Genomic DNA, 20885 nt, shown 5'->3' with positions numbered 1-20885 from the left:
CATAGGGAAATTAATTTAAAAGTCAGTCTGTCAGGATAGAAAGCCGTTTATAGACTTTATCCTTCATTCATAAATCCTTACATAATTTTACAGAATACACATATCCATCTTTCATAGGGTGACTTATTTAAAAATCAGAGCCTGCATACAGGAATAGAAAACCGTTTATAGGTTTTATCCTTCATTCATACAACCTTACATAATTTTAAAGTATACACGTATCACCTGCATTCATTTGGGGTGGTTCTTTACGAACCAGAGCCCATTCCGCTTATACAAAAATAGTAAATAAATAAATAAACTGTTTATTATACTGGACAATTAAAATTAAATTAATTTTAAGAGGCTACAAATATTAAAAAGTAACTAAAAATATTTAACTAATCCAGTATAAAAGGTCATACATCCAAACTATTCCATCCAGTGGCTTTAGGGACAGCTTATCATAGTTAGTTCCTACCTTGAAAAAATCAGAGCTCATTCTTAAAACAGAAAAATAAAAATTAAAAATTAATGTACCAAGTTTTTTAAGATATTTTTAAAATAGAATTTAAGAAATGAACTAGGAAAATGGTTATTAATTAAATCGTTAGTATATACATATTAGTATCTAATAAAAACTCGTTATAGTTAGAATTATTCCTGTAAAATCTATGAATTTGATTATATATATATATATATATATATATATATATATATATATATATATATATATATATATATATATATATATATATATATATATATATATATATATATATATATATATATATATATATATCACCTTGATCAAAAAGTTCGCGGAATTTATTCCGAAAATAAAAATTACAAGTTTATTCATCTAAATCTATATTGTCCCCTTCAAAGTAATCCCCATCGACTGCAAGACACTTATGCCAGCGCTTGATCCAATCCTCGAAACATTTTTTATATTCGGTTTTCGGTATGTCCATCAGTGCTTCCTGCGATTTTTACTTTGATGAACGCCATTACCATTTTATGAACGCCATTCACTTGCCTCCTGTCTGGATTGCGTGTCGTACTCATAAACCCACGTCTCGTCTCCAGTAATGATCTTTTTGATGAATGTGGAATCGGATTCAGCCTCACCGTGTTGTCGTTTGCAACGTCAACACGGTCTCTTCTTTGCATGAAATTGAGGTCTTTTGGCACCAACTTTGCTGCTACACGACGGAAACCCAAATCATTAACCAAAATGTCTTGGAACGGATCCATAGGCAATGTTCAAGCCCTCCGCTATCTCTCTGATGGTTAATTTACGGTTATTGACCAACATTTCTTTTACTTTATCAATGTTTTCGTCGGTTTTCGATGTCGATGGTCTGCCACTGCGATTGATTCACGACCACTTTTGAACCGCTCGTGCCACTGGTAAGCGACCGTTTTCTTTAGAGAATCGTTGCCGAAACAATTTTCCAACGTTCGCGCACCATTAAATCCATTTTTTACGCAAAATTTAATACAAGTTCATTGTTGCAAATTTAAATCCATTTCTAAAATTGTAAAAAATCTCCAGCACACACAGAGATAGACGTACTCTTGGCTACGTAACTTTTGCAAATGTCAAGCTATGACGCTAAGATTTAGAGGGAATATCAACAACAGATGTACCAACAAAAAAAACAGAACTCAAATCGGAACGATGGTAGCACCACCCGAGGGTTATTCCGGGAACTTTTTGATCAATGTGGTACATATATACATCGATTATTGATCTTGATCATTGAACAAATTTCCCTACTTAAATGAAATTTTCAGTTGTTAATTTTTAATAATTTTTAAAGTATATTTTTTCCAAAGTATAAATCTGAAAAGAAAATCTCCAAATAAAGAAAAAAATCTTACAAGAGAAGCAGAAGTTAAAAAAGTTTATTTCCTGAAAAACGGCATTCTAGTTGGTCATTTTTACATAAACAAGGGTACAATATCAAGTCACCGTTAAACTTACGGTACAAGTTGTTGTACTATAATTAAATGGGCTAAAAAGGCATAGATTGAATTGAAATTATGCGAATTTATTCCACTTTTTTCTTAAAAACAAATTTCTCAGCATTTCCCCTTGACTTTTTTTTCCTTTGGTTAAGAAATACGATCTGCATGCGAGCTCAGATAAGACAAATATTTGTTAGCACTATAATCCACCATCAAATACCTGATTTCCAAAGACTCCCATAGCACAGGCTAATCCAACTTCAGCTGTACCAAACCAAACTCCAGCTATGATGGGTGGAAGACTGAGAAGGAATACTTGAGCAATGGCATAGAAGGACGAAGCAACCAACACGTAGACAAAACGATCTGGCTCGAACGAAAAACATTGGAATAGCGAACCTAAAAGTTGAATAGTGACAAATCAATAGTTTTTTTTCAATTGATATGATTTAAAAACATAGTATGATATAATTATTTTATAAATAGAGCTAAATGGTCATTGACCTTTCAATTTACATCGCTTCCACCTAAATATGGTATAAAGTATGAATTCCGTTATTTCATGGTATAACTAGGTATTTCATGAGGTCAGAGTACATTAAGATTTTGATTATGGAATTACGGAATTTTGATTATGGAATTTTGATAAAGATTTTCAGTTAGAGTACATTAAGTTTTTTTTTTTAATTCTGTGATTTAAGTAAATATTTTATAGAATAATGATTACTTAATCGTTAAAGTATGAAATACGGCACTCGAAAGTTCTTTGAGCCGGATCTAGCTGCTTTTAGTCAGTTTTGAGCAGCTTATAGCTGCTTAGCAGTGACGTTTTTGTGTACATCTTCTTCCGTTACTTTTAGCCATTACATGACCACCCTTCATCTATAACAATGGACTCGCCCAGGTTTTCATGGTTTCTCGTCCAGGAACAATGTTTTTCTGAAGCACATTAGGACGCATATTCGTCATAGAACAATCCCTGACGTCTGTGAGCTACTTGAACATAGTTGCAGACCAGGTTCACCCATTCATGGCAACAGTTTTTTCTGCGGGGGACGGTGTTTACCAACAGGATAATGTACCATGTCATAAGGGTCGAATCGTCGAGGAACATTCCAATGACTTTCAAGTCATGTTTAGGCCCCGAAATTCACCTGACCTTAATCCAATAGAGCATTTGTGGTCCTACTTGGAAAACCAAATTCGTGCTGCCACGCTACCCCCTCGCAATGTGAGGGAATTGCAGGACCAGTTTATGAGCGCTTGGTACCAGATACCTCAGACTACCTTCCACCACCTTGTGGAATCAATGCCGCGGCGGGTGCTAACAGTTTTGAAGGCTAAAGGTGGTCCTACATGTTATTAGCAGGGTGGTCATAATGTAATGGCTCTTCGGAATATATATATATATATATATATATATATATATATATATATATATATATATATATATATATATATATATATATATATATATATATATATATACCATTTTACTGCTTTTTTCGTTTTTGATAATATGTTTATGTCACAATTTGTAAAACATACAAAAAGTTAACATGATTTTTCTAATTATGTAACTGCTGCTATGCTATTTGAAGACTGCATAAAAACCTTTATAATTAGCACTTTAAAAATTCGAAATAATTAGATCACAATTTTTGTAATTCTCTCAAATCGAAGTTTTTTGTCATTCGTAGGAAGGTGTACGAATTAAACATACTTTAAATAGCAGAACAGGTTATGATGGGACATTGATAAGTTTGAGTAAACATTTATTAAACATTACGCATAATATTTAAATAAAGTGTAATATTTTAATAAGAAAGAACGCTTGATATCAATAATGTAAATTCACTTTAAATCTTTTCATTAACTGGAAAAAGTTTTAAAATAATACTATTAATATATGCATAATAGTAATAATATATTTCGAATTGAGTTGATTGGATTTTTGATTAGTTTCATTTGTTTATTTATCCATAGATACAATTTGACTTTTATCTGGTAAGTCCGCGATTAATTTAAATTTAATTTGTGCATGTATGTTAAATTTGCAGAGGTGTTTTTACTATCTATATATATATTTCTCCTACACGGCGACAAAAAAAGCCTCATTACAACTCCCCGAATGGCAACGCTAGAAAATCAACTATGATTGCCGCTAATGAATGATTGCCGCTAAAAATGTCACATGCCAAATCCAGCTGAGGTGGCTCAACATATAGCGCTTTTAAAAACTGAAACTGAAATAACCAGACAGAGCATAAGCTAGGCAGATTTATTTGTTTATGCAGGTTTTTCCATTGCAATTCACTTATTAAAATTTTTAATAGAGTTAATTATAGCCAAAATTTCAACCTTTTTAAAGAGATATCAGTTTTAGAAATTTTATCTTAAGATTTTATACTATAGCACATTTCTAATAGGTTTAACGAATTACATGTCATTTATTTGAATTCAAATTTATTTTAATGACTTAGTATTTACTAAAAAGATGTATTTTTTTTAAACAAAAGTTGTTATATGGATTTGAATGATTGTTTTGAATTCTTAGAATTTTGTGCATTTGCAATGTACCTAAGTTAGTAGCGAGCGAAGCGAGCTTGGTTTGCGAATCAAACCATATAAGATTGCGTAGCAATTTTCGGGGGTTAGCGAGCGTTAGCGAGCAGGGGGCGCAGTCCACTAGTATATAAAAAATCTAAGAATGGTGTGCCAGCTTTCCATTGTTGTCTGTGCATTTTTGTGTTTCGAAAAATCTAATGGTATGATCCAGTTTTTCCGCATTCATTTCCATGTTGTTTTGGTTGTCATCAGCATAAAAGTAATAAAAGTCAGAAAGGAATTGTTTTTCGATTTATAATTCGCGATTGCAACGCTCGAGTACGCCCTCTAGCTTGAGACTGAAAATATCGGACATTAATTCCATCATAACCATTGGCCATGACGGACGCCATTTTCTTAGCAGCAAATAAGAAGCAAAATTTCCCTAAGAAAAAGGTAGAAGAACTTGAAAAAACTAACCAGAACATGCCAAACATTGAAGCAGAACTTGCCAAGCATTTGAAGAACAATTTCTCAATAATTTTTACCTTTTTATTACCAACAACATAACTTCGGATTTTATGATCACTTGCTGTTACAGATGTGCATATTACGGTAAAAAAATTTCTGTCTTCAATTCATTACAAATTAAAGTGAAGTCAACATTGCTTTCGTCATTCCAAAGAATAAAGTGAATTCAGAACTTACAGAACTGTAATAGTTATAGAATATTCTTCTTCTTTATAGAATAGTATATATTTCTGTATCTATATAATTCGGAAAACAACAATAAAGAATCATCCGAACTACTTGAAATAGTTTCATTTGTGCTGATTATTAATAATTTTTTATCGTTTCCTTGGTAAGCAGATTTTAGTTTTGAAAGAATAATTTCAACTAGAGGTCAGCTATTCTGTTTTTAAGCTACATATACATATACAAATTCATATCGAGATCTTACAATTATAAAATTTTGATGTGTGGTATGTTATCTAAAAGTATTGAAGAGATAATCTATGCATATATTATCTTAAAATAAAATTTTCAAACGAAGAACATTTCATTTGGAATTCTGCGGATTTATAAAACAGGTGAGTGTTATGATTTTTATAATAAAAAATTTGCTTGTAAAATTTTTTTTCTTATTTGATGATAGTTTTCTACAGAATGGTTTTTTACGTCTGATTAAGAACCATAAGAATAAAAAAAGAAACAATATGAAAAATTTTTTTTCAATATAAAGAATTTTTAAAATCGTTTTTTTTTCCTAAGAATTCTTTATTTTACATTTTTTTAGTTAATAATTTTTTGATAAAAATTGCTGTCAAAATACTTTTTTTGAAAAATTAAATGGTATAACATTATGTGTTTATGTAGACTTCTTGTATATTCTAATGTTTGAAGTAATATGCTTCAGAAAAGTATGGAATAAAAATTCGGTACTTACGTACTAATGCCACCGCCGCTACAGATTTGGCCGTTTTTAAGTGCCGACAATCTGAAATTACACTTTAACTTTTTGCGACAAATTATAAAATAAAATACTTTATTTAAAATTTTAAGTAGTCAATCGGATTTCGGTGGATAATGGGCCGGTATAGTGTTTAGCATAGATTCAAAACAATCATATCGCCATATGAACTCTGACAAATAAGATTCCAAATGATATAACATTTCCAAAACGTACGTTTACTAAGATAAAGTTTCATGTCGTGAGAATTGGTACATTTTCGTTTTTTCGGTAAAATATTTCGCTCCTGAAAAAATAAAATTGCATCTTGTTTTGCTTTTGGCAAATCCCAAAGACGAGTTTTCGTAGCACTAAAAAATGGCGACAAGAAAGAATTGTTTTTTTGTTTTTGTTTCGTCAGCATTCTTTATTTTACGTTTCTTAGTTTCTAAATAATGATTTTTATAGAACTTGAAATTTTTTGATAAAAATTGTTTTCAAAAAACTTTTTTTACAAAATTAAATTTCATAAAATTATGAGGCTTATGTATACTTTTTGTTCATTTTAATTTTTGAAGTAATATGATTCTTAAAACTATGGAATGTAAAGTTTAAATAGGCCTTTCAGGTTATATCATTAAATTTAGTAAAACTATTTCTCGGGCATTAGCGCAGTGGACTGATCGTTAAGACACGGTTCCCAGCGGATCACCGAAGTCAAGCATCACTGGCTGCAGTCAGTGTGTGGGTGGAGGACCACTTGGATCAGTCTGCGTAGTGACCGAGGGTGTGCGGTATTGGTGCTCGTTAAACTGTGCTACCGTAAAGTGCTCGACTTCACGCGCAGGTCGTCGGGCTACCGAAGCGGGGGTGCCATCCCCTCCGCAGAGGATCAAAATTGTGATGGCATGTCTTCGGATGATCCTCCGTGATGTTTCCCAGACCGTCGCCAATAGCCCATTGTGCAGCTCCAATGCGACGTAAATTAACAACAATCTCGGGCATTAGGTTTTAACTCTTATAAGAATATGCATATTTTTTTCTGTTAATGTACAAATATTTTTCCGATGTGTTTTGGATGTTCCTTCTCTAAAAAAAAGACATACCATTTTGTTTTCTTTTGCATAAGGAAGAATATCAAAAAAAATTTTTTTTAATTTAATTAGTCACAATAAAGAAGGAGTGTTACAATGCTACTCGCTACATTAAAGGCATCTCCAGAGTAACTGAATGACTGTTCATATAGAAGTCGCAGGTGTTCATCTCATACAGCAACGCCCCCTATAGTTCGTTGCGATCGCGAATTTTGTCTCCCTAATTTGAAGTTTTTTTAATGTACTGCTATTATTATACTTTTAATACAAGAGTTTAAAACTTAGATAATTGTAGTTTTCTTCTTATTGTTATTATATTATAATTCTGCGCTACATTTTAACATAAAGTTATTTAGAAAGGTAGTCTAATCTTATTAACCGTTTTATAAAGTTTGTTTTTGTGCAAATAACATTAATATACTGCCATAAATTACAGTTAAGGAGATCTGTTAAAGGATTTAGAACTTAATGGTAAGCTAGCTTCACGCACAATAAGATGCAAAGCAAGAATGGAATTTAATATATTCACCCATTTGGTAAGCGAAAATATCTAAAAAGAATAGAGCGTGGAGTCTCTCCGCGCGGAAGAAGTTAAACTTCGTAACCTGCGACGTTAATTGTAGAAGAATCAGCAGTCGTAGAAGGATCTATTCAACGACTCTTTTGCCTGCTCCGTTCGCTTCCGTGCTCTGTAATCACGGTAATATTGTGCATTTTTCCCTCGTGGACCTCTTGAACCAGTGGAAGTGCTTGTGGTTGCCTCATCGTCTCGCCATGGAAAATGTATTTGTATTAATAATGCATGTGAATGCGTCATAATGTAATTTCAAAAGCGAAAACCTAACAATCAATTGATATTCACAAGAGACGTACCTTGACATAACCTTAAATCCGTCGCATTGTCCGTGAGATTGTTTTCACTCATTTTTTACAATTGGTATCCACTAAATTTGAAAATAAAAAATAATATCCTATTAAATTATATGTGTATCAAAACAAACTAAAATATTTATAGAAAAACAATACTTTTATTATTTTTATGCTAGTGAGAAGCAAAACAATATGGAAATGAATGAGGGAAAACTGGATCCTACCACGTGATTTCCCGGCCAATAAAAATGTAGCGTTGAACGTTTAACGCAACTTTGTTGGAATTCGCATAAGAAGTATAACTTCAATATGGTTTTGAACTTACAAAATTTATTTGATCAATATAATGTTATAACAATATAAATGTTGTTTTAAAAAATGATTGCTTAGAAAAATTACTTCTGTTCACCAATAAATCTAAATTTTTATAATGATAAAAAATTCTATTTGGACGATAATAATATAGATAATAATATTTGGATAATAATATTTGATCTAATAGATAATGATATTTGGACGTGGGAAGTGGAAGCAAAAACGTAAGCAAACAGAATTCCTTTTAGTACATGTATATGTTAAGTGGATAGCTTTAAATTTAGTAGAAAAACTGTTTTCTGCCAAGAAACAACAATTATTGCAAGCATCGGGGTTGGTGAGCGGCAGCGAACAGGGGACTTAGCCCCCTAGTATGCAAATAAGAATAAATATCAGACTGTCCCTTATAGAGTGTTAGCAACTCTTATTGGTAACAATTTAAAACTCAATATAGATAAAACGAATTACGTGATTTCTGTTAATAATATATATCATAAGTAACCTAATAAGTAATAGTATATCATAAGAAGCACTTAATTAATAATAAGTATATCATAAGTAACACTTGTAAATTGAAATTAGCATGTGATTGTAAACGAAACGAAAAGTCCACTTCAATAATTTATTTGTGTAAGAGATTTTAATCTGAAATGAAAATCGCGTTTCATATAACTACAGTGCCAACCTATGCCATATTCTTAGACGCACTGTAAGATTCTATGTAAAATCTTAATCATCATGTGATACTATACAGCTTTAGTGTTTTTACGTGGCTGAAACAAGTTTGCACTTGTTTATGTTCGTACATCAATGGGTTAACATTGTAATGCAATACGTTAGAAATAAATGCAAATAGGAAGTATATAAAAAATCTCCTGAATTAAAACCCATTATATGTATGTTTAAATAAAAAAGTATCGCCTATGAAATCGTGCAAAACATATCATTATTAAAAAGCTACAGTGTGTCTAATAATTTAATCTAATTATTGCGTTTTAATAATAGAATACCTTATACAATAAATATTCTATATTTATATAATATGTCCTTGAATTTGTCTAATCGTGGAATTTATATTATATATCTTCTAATTTAACCCATTGATACACGAACGTAAACAAGTGCCAACCGCGTAAAAAAACAATAAAGCTGTATAGTATCACCTGATAATTAAGATTTACCATAGAATCTTATAGTGCGTCTAATAATCAAAGATAACGCAAACTCACCGGCAAAGTTTAAAAGGGCACCAATAATCAACGTTATTTTCAATCCTTTCTTGTCCATCAGAAGCATTACAGGAAATACCAGAGGCAAAAACGCTACCATGAAAGTCTCTGACGTCCAGTTAACAGAGTCCAGACTTGTGTCATAGTGGCAAGCGATGACATCGGCTATGACTGTGTACATGAACTGGGGGACGCCATTCATTGCTGAACACAATGCAAATATGAACATCATGACAAATCTTCTCTTGAACAGTTTTACGGACTCAGCCCATATGGATGGTCTGTGAACTTTGTTTGCGTGCACATTAGTTTCAGTGTCACAGTGTGCGTCTTGATGCTTGTTGTTGAGATTAGATGTGAAAGAACTCTCTCTGATGTTGTTTTCTGATGAGTTCACTGCATAATGTGTATTCATCCTGAAATAATAAGGAGTATATTGTTATAGAAATAAGATGGAGGAAAACACATTTTATTATAATTAAGCATCTGGGGTGTAATGTAGTAGGCCCCCTCGTGCACCGTTGGTAACGCCAAATCTACTACAACTTGCAGCGTGCAGGCCGGTATATAGAATTTTTCTTTTTTGCGTGTGCTTCATTGGAATGCTGGTAGTTTAACTCAATAAAAAAAAAAATAATTAAGCATCCCTCCTTTCTTAAATTTCATTAAAAATCCAGAGAACAAAACTGGAATTAAATCAGTTAAGTTCTTGTTCAAACGCTGAAATTGAAGAAAAAACTTCTGTTTAATTCAATCAACTTTCTTGTTTAGGAAGGAAATGCAGTAGAAAATACTATGAAACTATGCATTTCTTTAAAAAGATTTTTTCCTACATTCCAACGCTTTGCTATTTACTTCATAGGTGCAGATGAGCCATAGGCGGTTTAGGATATCTTAATAGCTCAAACTTACGTACCTTAAGCACTGAGAACAGATATAGCATCAGCCTAATCTAATGACCTAAGTAGTGTGGTGAAAAAAATAACATTTTGTCCTGTCAACTATTGCCTTATTTTGTTCAATTCAAATTACTACTTTCACCAAAGATTTTCAAATCGATATTAACGTTAGCCCTAAACTGTATCCACTTCAAACTGTTTGCCCTAACTGTATCAGTCAAGTTTCTTGTTTAGAAATGAAATGCAGTAAAAAATGATTATTTATGTTTCCCTGTGCATTTCTTTAAAGGGGACTTTTTCATCTGTTTCCAAGTATTGTTATTTACTTGATAGGTGCGGTTATGTCATAGACGGTTTAGGATATCTTAATAGCTCAAACTCATGTACCTTAAGAAGTGAGCACAAATGTAACATCAGTCTGCTCTAAAATAGTGTGGGGGAAAAATAACATTTTGTCCTATCGACTATTGCCTTTTTTTGTTCAATTCAAATTACTTTCACCAAAGATTTTCTAATCGGTATTAACGTTGGCCCTAAACTGTTCAGTTTTGCTCATTGAGAATTTTTGAAACTAATTTCTATTATGCTTGATGCACCCGTTATAAACGTAAAAATAATTGTTCTCTACTATCTTTGTAAATTCAACGTTGCTCGTCTAATCAATGACCTGGAGAATTCGTTTGTCAGAAACATCGATTCTCTTTTAGTAGAGTCGGTGGAAATTCGTTACGTAATTAAATAAAATTCCAGTCAGTATTGTTTCTTTCGTATAATTAAGAACAACTTTCGGCTTGGCTCTCCATTATCTACCAGAAGGACCCTCACGATAGAATCGAGTTAACATTTCTTATATACTAGTGGATTTATGTTTAATAATAGTAGTGGTAGTTACGCCACAATACTTCCCCACCGGAATTTTACCAGGGATCGAATTCGACGAACTGATACCCCTAACTGCCGTATTTTCGTAAGACCGGAAGAGCTGTATTAAGTTCACCAAGTTTTGAGATCTTGTGGTAAGAACTGTATTAAGTTCGCCGAGTTTTGAGTGTTTCTCGTGAGAGCTAAATTACGTTTACGGTTGGATGTCTGGTTGCTCCTGTGTTGCTAATAGCAGTTGAGTGTGAGCAGGATACCGTTAAGTATAAATGAGACTGAAAAGCAACATCGTGAGCAGGATAACGAAGCAGACAAAAATAACAAGTCAACTGTTTTATGCGGACCATCTATCGAAGTAGGCACTTTAATATCACGTATGGAGGCCATCAATGTGGGGTAAGAGCTGACGACTATGCCGTTCTTCATCAACCAGAAGGTATCGCAAGATAGAATCGAGTTAGCATGTCTTATATGTACTAGGGAATTGATGCTTAATAATCATAGTGGTAGCTACAGCACAGTATTTTAGCGAACTTCAAGCAAAATATACGTTTATACTTCAAATTTAAAAAATATATATTTAACTAGTATAACCTGCTAGATAATATGATAAACATCTTTTTCATGCCTAGAACCACAGGTGTAAAATATATATTAATCAGTGTTTGATAAATTCTTACTAATTTTACATGTTCTGGAGGGGATGCTATTCAATGAAATGCACGTCTGAATGGAATTTTTAAATACCCGAACATCTATCTATCTTATTATATAAAACGCTAATACGTACGTATGTAGGTATGTATGTATCAATAAAACCGATGATATTTCTTTTCTCGCGCTGGCAACAGTTTTCATTTTTAATTGACTGGATTCGGCGCGCAAGAGCACGTAGTGAGCAACCAGATAACAATAACCAGAGTGAGCATTATCAGGTTGTTCAAATCAGATTCATGCACTAAAAACATGACAATATTTAATTTAAACTCAATTGGGTATAATATAGCCTACGTCACAGGTTGTGTTGTTCCTACTAAATTTAACCAATGAACGGCATTTTCTGCGAGCCTAGCTTCAAGCCACAAATAAACAAACGAAGTGTTCGATCGTTTAAATAGCTGCTCGCCAGATTTTATTGCTATAAGTTATTGAAACTAAATAAGCAACAACAACTAAAACAAATAACAACAACTACTAATAACAATAACTAAATAAGCAACAACTAAATTCCATTCGTTTAGCATTGCGTCATATGTTGTTCCTACTAAATCGAAGTAGTTGTGTTTTTTTTCATATTATACCCAATTAGGAATTAATTAATTAATTGAAGTGAGAATGCTTTAAAAGGCCGCTGTTGAATTGATATTTTTCTACTGGGAGCTAACTTAACGTCTAAAAAACGTTTAAGTGTTTGTATTGAATGCATTGAATTTTTTTTATATTTCGCGTTTATTTATGCATTGAATTTTCACGCTTTAAAATGCAGAATATTAGTGAAGCAATATTTGATAATTTATTTTGTTAATATGTTTCTTATTTAGCTAATGTTTTGATTTTTTCACCATGTACAATCTAAATAGCTAATATACTTTTTTAAAAGCCAATAAGAACATTGGTAGAATTCTTCTACATAAGTACAATACTATGTCTTTGATGATAAAATACTATGTCTTTGATGATAATATATTATGTCTTTCTGCTAGAACATTGTGTTCATTGGCGAGCGAGCGCAGCGAGCCATGGTTCACGGCGTGGATCACATAGGATTGCGTAGCAATTCTCGGGGGTTGGCGAGCGTTAGCGAGCAGGGGGCGGAGCCTCCTAGTCTTTTTGAATTGCATATTAATGAAAGCATATGAAAGTGACGAATCTATCAACAACAGCGTGACGTTGCTAGCCAGTGCTGGATTGCCCAATAGGTCATGGCCTGGGGCGCCCAATGATTAGGGGTCCCCTTAAAATGGATTTTTTGAAAATAAATTTGAAAAAATTAAGAAAAACAATGCTTTTTTTAATAAAAAAAAAAGAAATCAATTTTAAAATATATATCAATAAAATAAGATAATTTTTTTTACTTAATGTTAATCATAATGAATTATTACTTATATTAGCTATTATTTATGAGTATTATTACAGTTTATGTGTTGTAAGATTTATCAATGTTTTTTAAGTTCAAATTTGTCATTTTGATTTGTGAGCGAAAACATTGAAGGCAGTAACTATAGCGACCTGAGACTTGTTTAAACAAGAAGCAAGGAATTAAATGTTGTTGACGTGATTGAGACGTTTTAAATGAAAAAGAAGTTATTCATTGCCTCAACTGAAGTGTCTCATAATTCTTTTTAGAGTTTTATAATTATTTAGCGTCCGTAATTCTATTTGATCAATAAATAATTACAAAATTATTTACTTAAAGGTGTTAGTTTATTTTTTTATACTCTAGAAAAAAAAACTCACGCAACTGATGGTCACTTCCAATCAAATTTTATATATTGAAATACTTATAGCTTAATCTTTTTATGTCGTATAAAATGTAAAAAAATTTGTAACTGTTTATTAAATAATTGAAATTAAAAATGATTCTCCATTTGCTGACAAGGTACATTTTTTTTTTATACATTATTTCTTTGGAATAACAAATGCCACGAATTTATCTGAGTAGGTCGAAGAAAAGGGAAGTTTGCGAAGGAGAAAAAAAAATCAATGATGCTGCAGAATTAGCAAAAATACCAAAACTGACGTCTTGTTTTTTTCAAGGATACATTTCACCAGCTCCATCAACCAGTAAACAAATTGAAATTTCCAATAGTGAAGGGCCCCAATCTAAGGGCCCTAAAAATTTGAATGGCTTAGGGCCCCGAGTACGCTTATTCCGGCACTGTTGGTAGTGTTGTGTATAGATCAATATCCATATTTCATGAGTATTGAGCATTGATGTACAAATTATCAGACGTACTGTAAGATTCTATGTAAAACCTTAATTATCAGGTGATACTATACAGCTTTTTTGTTTTTACGAGACTGAAACCGGTTTGCACTTGTTTATGTTCGTGTATCAATTGGTTAACATTGTAATGCAATACGTTCAAAAATAAATACAAATGGGAAGAAAATGAAAAATCTCTCTAATTAAAACTCATTACATGTATGTTTAAATATAAAAATACAAGTGGGATGCGCTCCCTGCTCGCTAACGCTATCCAACCCCCATAAAATTGCTACGCAATCTTATATGGTTTGCTTCACTCGCTACTAACTTAGGTACATTTCAAATGCACAAAATTCTAAAAATTCAAAACAATCATTCAAATCCATATAAAAACTTTTTTTTTTAAAAAAATTACATCTTTTTAGTAAATACTAAGTCATTAAAATAAATTTGAATTAAAATAAATGACATCGTTAAATCTATTAGAAACGTGCTATAGTATAATTCGTGATATAAATCAAAAATCGTCAAATAAATTCGTAATATAAATTCGTCAAATAAATTCGTGAAAAAGAGCGCTTTCGACAAAATACTAAAATAGAGATCTATCGACAAAGACTACTCACTTCTGCCTAGCTTAATAGTATGAGATTGTCGCAGCTGATGCTCCCTTGCTATTTCAGTTTCCGTTTCAAAAAGCGCTATATGTTGAGCCACCTCAGCTAGATTCGGCATGTGATATTTTTAGAGGCAATCTTTGGTCGATTCGCCGTGTAAGAGAAATAGTAACGTAAACAAAACAAAGCAAACGTTACCACCGGCGGAAAAGAAATACAGCCAAAATTTGGGAGCCACGTAAGAGAATTATATATACAAGATTGCATATAAATTCGTGCAAAACATGCAATTATTAAAACACTACAGTGCATTTAATAATTTGATTCATTTATTATAATATACTAATATAATACCTGATATAATAAATAATCTATATTTATATAATATATCGTCTAATTTATCCTATTGTCGAATTTATATTATATATTGTCTCATTCAGCCAATTGATACAAGAATGTAAACAAGTGCAAACCGCGTAAAAACAATAAAGCTGTATAGTATCACCTGATAATTAAGATTTTACATAGAATCTTACAGTGTGTCTAATAATTCGGCAGGGACTGTAATACTAAAATTTTAAATTGACATTCGTGTAGAAAAAAATATTTTTTTGTTGCTATTTTTTCTGCAGAATGAAAAGTTCTTTTTTTATTTCATAATTTCAGACATTATTAAAAAAAAAAAATACCCGTAACGAGCCCTTTCAGAAACAATTTTCTCTTATTCAAATAAATGTATAAACCAATTTATTAAAAAACACTCTTAGCATTTCTTAAACCAATTAGGACAACAGAATCATTATTTACCTTATTCTCTAATTCAGTCTTGAGAACTTTTTCTTGCGTAAACTTCTTTAAAAATAATATACCTCTGAAATATAAGCTAACTGTAACTGCAGCCATTCTTCCTTCTAACTGGAACCATAATCAATGCAATTATACGTCTTTTATGCATTCAACACTTTTTTTACGATTCTCAAAGCAATAACCCGTAGATATACGGTTGATGGAAAAAAGATTCCGTTAAAAATCAGAACTGGAAATTGATCATTGTTTTCAAAAGAATGTTGCTTTTCGAATAATCGCCATGAATGATAAACCCAGTTTCATTGCCCATACCAGGGTTTATATCTTTTTCTCCCGTAATTTCAGCCAAGTCTTAACCAGTATTCAAATCATAAGTTACATTGTTTTGGGGACTATAAAAATATAATAAATTAACGTTTTGATTTATAACTAAACACACACAAGAAAAAACTGTTGGTATAAATGTAAACCAAATATTTAGTTAGAATTCATGATTTAATTATAGTGTTTCGTGCACCTTGTAAAGAAATATAAGGTGATAATTTTGATTTACAGCTATGAAGTAGCATGTTTATAACATATTAAGATATATCAATAGTTTAAACATGTTGAATCCTTACCAAAATTATATGTTTGCATATTGCTATTGTACCGGTTTCTCTTAAAATTATATTTTTTCGAGGTTTAAACATATTGAGTATTTGATTATGCCTTCATTCCTTAATGGTTAAAAAGCGGTCCTTTTTTTTTACAGGTTCGATTCCAGATTTGGGTACTAATTCACTTCCTACTATTGGTCCACACTCTCCCTATATTTTGTTCAAATTTTCAATCGTTAATAAAATACTTTTTATTCATCCACTCAGATTCAATTACAGTTATTTAAACTTGTAGTGAATGATACTTTATGTAAATACAGTTTTTTTTTATTCAAATATTAATTCATTCATTAAATAGGAATGAACAAAAAACGAAATGGAATTTTCTGATGGGTTAAGCGTTAGTCATTGTTTTAAATTTTACAATAAACGATTTAGTTTTTCACGTATTTTAAAAATAACATCAGTGATAATTTCTAACTTATAGCTCTATTTGAGCAAAATAATAGTTTAATGCTCACATTTAAATTGTCCCGCAGTGGACTGATCGTTAAGACACGATTCCCAGCAGATCACCGAAGTCAAGCATCACTGGCTACAGTCAGTGCGCGGGTGGGTGACCACTCGGATCAGCCCGCGTAGGGACCGAGGGTGTGCGGTATGGGTCCTCGTTAAACTGTTCTACCGTAAAGTGCTCGACTTCGCGTCGGGCTACCGAAGCGGGGGTGCCATCCCCTCTGCAGAGGATCTAAATTGTGATGGCATGTCTTCGGATCATCCTCAAGGATGTTTCCCAGACCGTCGCCAATAGCCCATAGTGCAGCTCTAGTGCGACGTAAATGAACAACAACAACAACATTCGCTGCTTCAGATAAATTCAATAAAGAACAATACGTGGTAGCACGTGTATTCCACGTCATCAAATGTATACTTTTATGGGTGTCTCATTACACGAGCTTTTTTTTTCAATTCCTATTATAAGTTCCTACTCTCCCTATATATATTTATATGTCTTGTTCACATTTTAAATAGTTAATAAAATACTTTTTATTCAAGTTGAAATATATTTTTTTAATCTTGTAGTGGATGATACTTGATGATAATACAGTTTTTTTTTTCAAATCTTAATACATTAATTAAATTTAATTAATACATTTTAGTCTTAGATCAGGGAAAAAATTTTAATTATTTAATAAAAAGTAACTAAAATAAAAAAAATTTCTTTCTTGACCTAAAGGGAATTGACTTTAAAAAAAAAATAAATTATATTACTTATTTCGAGGTTAAAACATAATGAGTATTTTATCAAGTTCCTATTCCTTATGGTTAAAAAGCGGTCTTTGTCTGGAACAGGTTCGAATCCAGACTTGGGTGCTCATATATTTCTATGTTTGTTCACCTTCACACACCGACCATTGCTAATAAGTCGTGATATATGGGCCATAGATTCCGGCTTTCACTTCTTGCTCTTGAAATTAGATTTTTATGCGTTTGTTTCGTAAATTATTTAATTTTTGTTTCTGCATTCTTTTAAAAGAATATGAAAATAATAATTATCAAAATTTATCTCAAAACCAAAAGCAAGAAAAATTTAAAATAAAACAAAACAAAATTGTGACCAAAAACTGAAATAAATACGAATATAAAATTAAAGGAATGGGTCAATCATTTTTAACCTATAAATTTTTGCCAAGAAAAAAGTATTTTCTGAATATATCGAATTTTTGCAAAACCTAAATTAGCACTGAACATAAAACATTGGAATATCTTTTCTTGCTTACATTATATTTATTTTTTTTGATTTTATATAAATCTATATGAATATAAATGCAGATAAACATAAAAACTGTATTGATAATTTTTAATATTTTATTTAAAAACCTTCGTTGAGCAGCCGACCCAATTCCTGGGTTTGGAGTACTAATGTTTAACTCCTTAGCCTTGTAATTTTGAACCCAATACAGAAGACAAGGGAACTCCCGTATCAAGTATTGGAAGAAATTTGCCTTCGCTCAGGACTTTCTGGTGGAACTAACTCGCATTTGCGTTACATGGACAGGAAAACCACGAGAACCTCACACGGTTAGCTTAACGGCAAGGGAACTCTAACCCACGATCCGTCTACTACTGAGAATATTTCACGTCAGCACTGTGGTCGTGCAAGGAGCAAGCAGAATTCGTATCCACCAGCCATCGTTGGGATTCGAACCCGGTTCACCTCATTAAAAATTGAACGCTATATCCCCTGAGCCACCGCGACTCTGAATTGATAATTAATAGTTAAGCAAAAACAATAATGAGATTTGGTAAAACAATCATTTTTAAATTTCCACATTTTCTCAGTATATTAGAAATGTAGAAATCACCGACGCGCTGATTTAAGTGTTAAATTTTACTGGACATTTTATTTTGCTGCGCAAAAACTTAGTAACTTTGAAAAACTTAGAAGTTTGGGAATGCAAAAAAAACTGTGTAGAGAAATGTACTTTGAGTACGCCGGAATAAAACACTTAGTATTCGATAATCAACTTAATCATTACGTGTTAAGATTGTAATAAAAAATAACATGCGGGCCACTCACGATTCGCAGATATGCAACTACGGGATTGAAAATTGACACTATGAAAGTGCTAATTTTGTATATGAGTTTAACATTTGCTTCTTTTTAGAAATTTCAATTCATTCGAAACGTTTTTGCAGTTTTAAGTGCTCTTTTTGCAATTTTTCTTTCTTTTTTGATTTAAAAATTGATTATTTATCTATCGTTGTAGATAAATGTATCTCTCTGGAGTTATCACTTTATAAGCTTGAATTTAACTTGATCTCTAAAAAGTTTAAAAAAAAAACGAATGTATAAATACAATGGAGTGAGTTTTGATGTTGACAAATTAAATTGTATCGAGATTTTTAAGAATATAAAAGACTCGAAAAAGATATTTTATTTTATTTTATAACCGTTGTTGAACAGCCGACCCAATTTCATGGGTTTACGACTACTTACGTTCAACTCCGTAGCCTTGTAATTTTGAACCAATCCAGAAGACAAGGAAACTCCTGGATCAGTACCCCCAGAGGTATTGATTTGTTGTGGGAACATGGAGGACTTTGAGACTCGACAGATTTAACGTGCATCAGTCACCATTTACTACACGGGGAGTCTTCGGCCGGCGAGGATCGAACCCACGACCTCTTGGATATGGGCCCAGCGCCCTACCGACCAGGCTATCCCGGCCCGAAAAAGATATTATGTTTCAATTCGAACTGTTTTAAGGCTATCGTTCTATACTGTTAACAAATAAAACTACCTCTCATTTTCACTTTTTATTCTGTCGCACATTTTGTATTCCTGAGTTTCCATATTTTTTTTTTGTTCTAAAAGGAACAGTTAATTATTTCTCTAGCTTAAGTACCAGTTCATTTCGCTACTAGTAGCACGTTAACCAAACGTGCTGACCTAGAATTATAATAATTTTGTAGTTTTTAAACAGAGTAATCTAATTTTTATCAACGTTTAAGAAAGAAGAGCAATAAGGAATACAAGCCACTACGGGGGGGGGGGGTTGAAGCACCTAGTAATTTAAAATAAATAAGGTGAAAATAATAACATAAAAAATTCTATTTTAATTTCCAGTTTGCCAATATATAATAACCGTCATTGAACAGCTGATTTTGAGTTTATGACTACCGATGTTCAACTCCGTAGCCTTGTCATTTCGAACCTACACCAGAAGACAAGGGAACTCCTAGATCAAGTATTGGAAGAAATTTGAATTCGTTGAGGGACATTTCGATGGAGCTAACCCACATTTGAGTTGCATGAAGAAAAAACACCAAGAAAACCTCCTACGGTTAGTCTGACAGCAAGGAGACTCTAACCCGTGATCTGACTACCACTGAGGATATTTCACGTCAGCACTGTGGTCAGTGCGAGCTGGGTGCGAAATTCGTATCAACCTGCCATCACTGGGATTCAAACCTGGCTCACCTCATTGGAAGTCGAACTCTCTGTCCCGCGAGCTACCACGGCTCTTTCAACAAGTATTGTTATTAATTAAATTTTTTCCGCGATTATTGCATTGGTCAGATGACCCCGTGTCACCTCATTAGAAGGTAAGCACTCCTGAGCCAACAAAGTTCGCTTGATAATATTTTTCTATGTTTAAAAAATTTTTCATTTTTCAGATCTCAAAAAAAATCGTTGCATTTGTTTAAAAAAAAAAACCTCTTAAAATCCTATAATGCAATACAGGCAGAAAAGAATAATTCACTAAATGTGAATTTATAGAACTTACTCAAATTTTCCAATACTTGTTTCCGATTGAAATGGAAAAACGTTATGTATTAACATTCACTTTGCTTTTAAAAGAGTATTGAAACAGACTACAAGTTCGGATACTAACTCTTCTGATAACAATAAGATATCGAAATAATTATTAGCATAAGGTAATAAGCATATATTTCAATTGAGTCTCAGTAAAAAAAAAAAATTATTGATTTAAAAACAATGGGCATTTTATTTTAAGAATAGCTTTGATATCGTTATAGAATTTTTTTATTATTATTTTCTTAAAAAAAGTTATTTTAATGACATTTTTCATTAGTAATATAACATTTATAATCATTAGTAGAGATGAACAAAGCTTAATTTGTATTTTATAGCTGAATCGATAAAAATCGTTTTGATGTAAGATTTTTCT

At 32.1% G+C, this 20885-nt stretch overlaps 1 protein-coding gene across 2 annotated transcripts in view; it reads right to left on the bottom strand.

The window, feature by feature from the left end:
• LOC107453521 (choline/ethanolamine transporter flvcr2a) overlaps positions 1–20573 on the bottom strand; it is a 41676-nt gene extending 21103 nt beyond the window's left edge. The window contains exons 1-3 of one of the 2 annotated variants that reach the window (XM_087166308.1): positions 20481–20573; positions 9459–9874; positions 2174–2352 (exon numbers count right to left, since the gene is read on the bottom strand). In XM_087166308.1, the coding sequence (XP_087022434.1) occupies positions 2174–2352; positions 9459–9874; positions 20481–20536 (651 nt within the window). In that variant the 5' untranslated portion in view covers positions 20537–20573. Of the gene's footprint in view, positions 1–2173; positions 2353–9458; positions 9875–15589; positions 15885–20480 lie in introns of those variants that run through there. The other variant, XM_087166309.1, reaches the window with a different exon arrangement.
• Between the last annotated feature and the right edge of the window lie 312 nt (positions 20574–20885).

The sequence above is a fragment of the Parasteatoda tepidariorum genome, chromosome 6, assembly GCF_982258835.1.
Source record: "Parasteatoda tepidariorum strain Cologne lab strain chromosome 6, Ptep-v5.0, whole genome shotgun sequence".
In the NCBI taxonomy this organism is placed as follows: domain Eukaryota; kingdom Metazoa; phylum Arthropoda; class Arachnida; order Araneae; family Theridiidae; genus Parasteatoda; species Parasteatoda tepidariorum.
Note: the sequence above shows the minus strand (reverse complement) of the source record. Positions and strands in the feature narration are given on the sequence as shown.